At 34.8% G+C, this 5,946-nt stretch overlaps 1 protein-coding gene across 1 annotated transcript in view; it reads left to right on the forward strand.

Moving 5' to 3' along the window:
- Positions 1-5,946, forward strand: part of FMN1 (formin 1) — a 139,783-nt gene that overhangs the window by 97,161 nt on the left and 36,676 nt on the right. Inside the window, exon 13 of the mRNA XM_009886913.1 lies at positions 3,125-3,217. Within this exon, the coding sequence (XP_009885215.1) occupies positions 3,125-3,217 (93 nt within the window). The remainder of the gene's footprint in view (positions 1-3,124; positions 3,218-5,946) is intronic.

A 5,946-nucleotide genomic window follows, 5' to 3' on the forward strand; every position in this document is an offset into this window, starting at 1 on the left:
CAGCAGGAAAACAAAATTTTTGAGGTTGCAGTTCAGCTGAAGTTCATGACTGCCTTCAGCCAGTGACTCCACACCTATGTGATGTTTCTTATTTTTAATGTTATCAAGTAAACAAATCAAGGTTTATTCAAATATTTCAGTGCAGTTGACTTTAAACAGAATTAGTTAACCTTCAGTTGCCCAGATACTTTTTTGTTTGTTTGTAAACCAAAACTATAGATTATTGAGTGAAATATAACCTAAATTCAGAGTCGGTTAAAGGAAAATTAAGCAGTATAGGGCAAATAAATTGCTTTTGTCATTAACAGATTTTTCACTTCATCGCTCTTGTCCTTGTCCTTGATTCCTTTAGCTCAAGGCTAAAACTTTCTCAGAGCCCTTCAGTCTATTTTGGCAGTTGTCTGAAAGAACTTCAAAAAGTAAATTGATAGATTTAGTTTTAGGTAGATATCATCTAGATAAATACCATCAGCAGGGAGAATCATATCATCCAAAGGTCTCTTTTTAACACTTTCCAATAATGTAAATCCTTAGAGTCTGACAGCATTTACTTGACCTCTTTTGTCTCTTTCAGTTTCATTGTTTCAAGATGACTTAAGCAATGCGAACTGGTATCTCATTGCATTTCATCTCATCTCAAACTTTTAGAGTTCTAATCAGCACCCCTGATTCACTTATTTTATATTATTTATCTCATTTGCTCTTCTCTTCTGTGCCTTTCTTCTTCCACTTGCTCTTCCCTCATGCCAAATGTTGATCTTCTTGTTAAGGATGTTAGGCTTCTTCTTAAGAATTCACTACCCAAATCAGCTTTTTCTCTATACACCGGTACTTCTTCTTGTCCATATTTTCCTGTAGCTTTTGTCATCTGATTGTTAATGTTAGTCGTGTTTAAAAAAAAAAAAAAATTGAAGGGGTTTTATGTGTGCTTTCTTTTTAATTTAGAAACAATTCATCCTAGTCTTGGTCATTTAAATATTTACATGGGACATATCTGAGTAACCTTTCTAGTCTTGTGTTATTAAAGCTTGTAGGAAGCATCCATGAAGTTTTCAATACTCCAGACAATGCATTAGCAACACTATATGATTGGGAAAACACATTTCTGGAGTATGTTAGAGTATTTTTAGATACTACTGTAGCTACAAGCTTATTATTATAATACATATTCATAGAAATCTGTATAAATTAACACAAAATTATTTATATAAGATTGTTATAAAATAATTATTGGCTTGCAATTGTTGTAATCTTACATGATTGTAATAATCATGTGCATACTTTTACACTTTTGTCATTATATATTTATCTAAATTCATTTCTAAATATTGTCTTGTATAACTTTTTCTAGATTTTTTTTAACACAGAGAAAAAACACAAACCTGTAGCTCCTACTTTGTTCAAACTTCCAGTCAGAAACAACACTGTCTTAGTTATTTTGCTATATTTTTCCCCCTGTCCAATTTTAATGTGTCCATCTTCTTCCAAAGTGTTACAATTTGCTTGAATAACTATAGAAATCTCCTTCTACTTCTACAAACATAAATGTTAAGTACACATAAATTTAATTCAGTGTATGATAACAGTCATGGAAAGTTCAAATTTTTAATGGTAAGAGGTATGTATTATAAGAAAATAATCTTTAGACATCGTATAAACTTCCCTGATTGCTAATTTGTTTTGTTTAATTTAATTAAAGACACATAACTGAGCAGCTAATAAAAGACTTTCTTTCCCAATCTGTTATGTTTAAATTAATGGTTCATTCTTCCTACTGTCTGGCATAAAAATATCCATTAACTTTACTCTGAACAGTTTCAAAGGCTTGTCTTGTGCTACAGGTTGAAAGACTGGAGGTTAAAGATAAACCTAGACTGTAGCCGAGGCCATTTTACATAAGCTCTGGAGCCCTCCGGTAATGTCGTAGTCCACACAACCTACTTGAGTTTAGGAGAGATGCTAAATTAAAATAAACACTTTGGTGGGAACAATTATCTTTTCAGCATTTTTCTGTAACAGCAATTGTCCAAATGTAGTTCTGATCCCAGTTAATTGAAAAGCTGTCTTTTCTACTAAGTCCTGGTTGTCCAAGAGAAATATAGGCACACTATTAATTGTAGAATAAAATGTATGCATCTGTTTTCAACCTTCCATTGACTTTTTTCACTGCACTGCAAACTTACATTAACATGACATTTTAATTACAAATTCTCAACTTGTTTCCACAGTTTTATATTAATTTTTGCTGCAGTAAGTTGAATTATATAATGATTGTAGCAATATGGTGTGAATATGTTTCATGCAGCCAAACTGTAACTCTTGTGTTTAACTCCAAAATAAATTTCCATCTAAATTTAGCTTCTTGGGAATGAAGAGTTGTGGAAAAAAAATCTTATAGTAGTTCATAAATTCAGTTGCTAAATGGAAGGTAATTGCGTTTTGATTTCTAACAGTCTCATTTCATCTTTAATGTGGAATGCTGGAATCTACAAAGTTTACTAAAAGTTATAGGAATGTTAAAATTCATTGGCAAATAACCTGGAGTTTTTAGAAATTGGCATGGTATCAGGTCTTAAAATAACAGATAGGCTAACTAGTAAAAAAAATGCAGTTAGATGTAAGTTAACTTTCTTACAGACTTCTACTATTTCATACCATAGCCTGGAATTTGAATACTTAAGTAAAGTTGAATTCCTGCATTTGTGTCAGGAAAAATGTTGAGTGTTGGATGCCTGGCGCTGATTGATTAAAATCAGTCCAGATATAAGGCATCCTCCACTCACCACAGAAAGAAAGTTTACGGATTTAAATACCATCTAGAATTTGTGTGTGAGGCAAGCTGTGTTTGTGGCAAGTCTCAGCACACAGCTGGAGTTTTAGGACACAGTCATTACAAAATACAAATTCCACTCTTTAAACACGTATAGAATTTTCTACTTGGTATGCTAGACTAGTATTGGTATTTTTTATTTTAATGTAATTGCTGGATTCCTTAGTGCTTATTTATTTCCATTTCCTCTAAAGGAAGTCAAGGTGACTAATTTAGATGTAGGCTTCTACAGTGTTGACATCTACTTCTGGTAGAAAAATTCTGCCACAAATGTCTCTCAACTTCTTTTTGTAGCCTCTGAAAAACAGATGAAGTTGGTTTGCAGAGAGTCTTCTGAAGAGCATCTCCAGCCCTTCAAGGAGAAATTAGAGGAATTCTTCCAGAAAGGTAACCTCATTTGAAAAAAAAATATTGGCAAATAGTGTAGCAGTTTACAAAGTTGTACATAGTGCAAGCTGCATTAAAGATCTGTTGCGTCCGAAAATTCCAACTTTCTGTTATGGATTATGTTCCTAATATGCCTAATATATGTTAAGAATAGTTGTTACACAAATCTTGGACATCACTTGTCAAAGATAATTGTTCCCTTGATCTCACCCATTTCCTATTGATTATTTTCTGCTTTGTTCTTTATCATTATTTGTAAACAAAATTAAAAAGATATTCATCATAGATCAAATTTATCAGAGGGCATATAAAGCTTCAAGTTTATAAGAGACTATAATACCGTTCTAGAGAAAGTCCACATACATACAGAGAAACTCCACATACATACATGAAGTAATGGCATCTTTTCTCAATACTGTGGGCTAATAAACTGACTAATTCAGATTTAAAGATTTATGTCTTATGTGAGACAGAAATAGGTGTAAGGAAGTGATTTACCGGGGTGGAGTCTGAAGACAGCAGGGGTGAGATCCAAGGTACAATTTGATTACTGGTTCAAGACAATGTAAATGCTGTTTGCTGTTGTTGAAAAGAACAGTCCCGTTCTCTCTCCTATTTCCCAGACTACGTGTTCCCAGTCACCTGCTTCTGCTGGCACCATTGTCTCTGGAGCTGTGCAAAATAGATAAGGGAATAGTTCGCCCCCAGGTTGCAGGAGTACAGACTATTTGGGTAAACAGAGTAAGCGCTGCATTTCAGACGGCTATACTAAGAATTGTTAAGAATTAAATATTACCAAAGGGCTACTATTTCTCACAGAAATCATGAACAGTTTAACAATGTACTGTCTGAGAAGTCAAGGGAACTACCTGAATCTACTAATCCAGGCAGAATGTTTACTTACTCTTAGTGATCATTCATATTGTTATAATAATTTATGAATTAGCTTAATCTTTTTTATAAGGATTGTCCTAATGTCTTTTCAATAACTTTATTTCATGAGGCTATTTAATAAAATACTTTGATAAGTAAAAACAGGATGTTTTAAAAGTAGCAATCCCTGTTAAATTGTACTGTTAAATAAATTAATGTTCTTCTTCACCCTTCTTCCAGGCCATGGAGCTCAATGGATATATTTATTTGATTTTTTTTTTCTTTTAGTTGCAAGTGTATTTGGACAGTATTAAAGCTGCAAATTTCTTGCCACAGAACTTGTAAAACAAAAAATTATAATGGAAATCTTTATGTCACTGCAGGACAGTTGTATTGTTTTTCCAACTTATTTAATTGGAAATTTTCACTTACAGTTTAACAATAACGTCAAGATTGAGATAGTACTATTTATATTTCTACAGAACCGTTATGATCTCCAGCATGCTTCTTGATCTTGCTTGCCAAAGTATTGTAGCAGATCAGTGTAATTGTATCTTGGAGAGATTAATTGATTCATTGTACTGTATGAATTACCCTGTTAGAGCAGCGCAGAAAAGAACAGTCTGTATTCTTTCCTCACTACGGGCCAGAAATGCATTAGAGCAGACCAGCCAAAATGATAGGTTCAGATGTAGATCAGGACCGTAATTCAATTTTGCCCAGGTCTTGCCAAGACCCTAACCAAATGGTGTCTTCCACAACCATATCACAGATTCTGTAATTCTTATTACGCCCTGGATCCCTAAGGACTGTTGTGGTTAGTCTGGTAGGCAGCTAAGCACCACACAGCTGCTCGCTCGCTCCCCGTGGTGGGCTGGGAAAGGGGGTCAGAAGGGTAAAAGAGAGAAAACTCATGGGTTGAGATAAAGACAGTTTAATAGGGGAAGCAAAAGCTGTGTGCACAAGCAAAGGAAAATAAGGAATTTATTCCCTATTTCCCATCAGTTAGGCAGATGTTCAGCCATTTCCAGGAAAGCAAGACTTCATTACGTGTAACCACTACTTGGGAAGGCAAATTCCATAACTCTGGACTTCCACCCCTTCCTCCTTCTTTCCCCGTATTTATTGCTGAGCACAATGTCATATGGTATAGGTTATCCCTTTGGTCAATTCAGCCAGCTGTCCCACTTGTGGCTCCTCCAAACTTCTTATGTACCCCCAGTCTACTTTCTGGGGGTCAGCATTAGAAATAGAGAAGGTCTTGATGCTGTGTAAGCACTGTTCAGCAGTAGATAAAACATCAGTGCATTATCAACACTATTTTGGTCACAAATCCAATACAGAGCACAATACAACCTGCTCTGGAGAAAGTTAATTCCACCCCAGGTAAAACCAGCAGAAGGAATAGCAAATGCATTATCACCTCAGTCCCAAAAAATAAAGGCAACACAGTACCTCCTGCAAAGCTGAGCTACTTTCTCGTAAGTGGAATATGATAAAAATTCCCAGTTGATCTTGGAAGAAGATTAGTTCTGCTTTAGAGAAATTTGCAATTTATTTGGATGGGGCTTTGGGAGACCTGGTCTAGTGGGACATGTCCCGGCCCATGGCAGGGAGGTTGGAATTAGATGATCTTTAAGGTCCCTTCCAAACGAAACCATTCTATGATTCTACAATTATAATTTCAAGTAGACAAACATATTCCTCCAAACATTTACCCTGTTTATGCCTATCGATGTGGAAATTGAGATATATTTATCTTCACCAGTGTAACAGAAAATTTTATCCTTGTGCTTGTGAATAATGTATATAAGTTTATATATTTTTTTAAAAACAGAGGATACATTCCGGCTCCG

Source organism: Charadrius vociferus, unplaced genomic scaffold (assembly GCF_000708025.1).
Source record: "Charadrius vociferus isolate BGI_N301 unplaced genomic scaffold, ASM70802v2 scaffold14, whole genome shotgun sequence".
NCBI lineage: Eukaryota > Metazoa > Chordata > Aves > Charadriiformes > Charadriidae > Charadrius > Charadrius vociferus.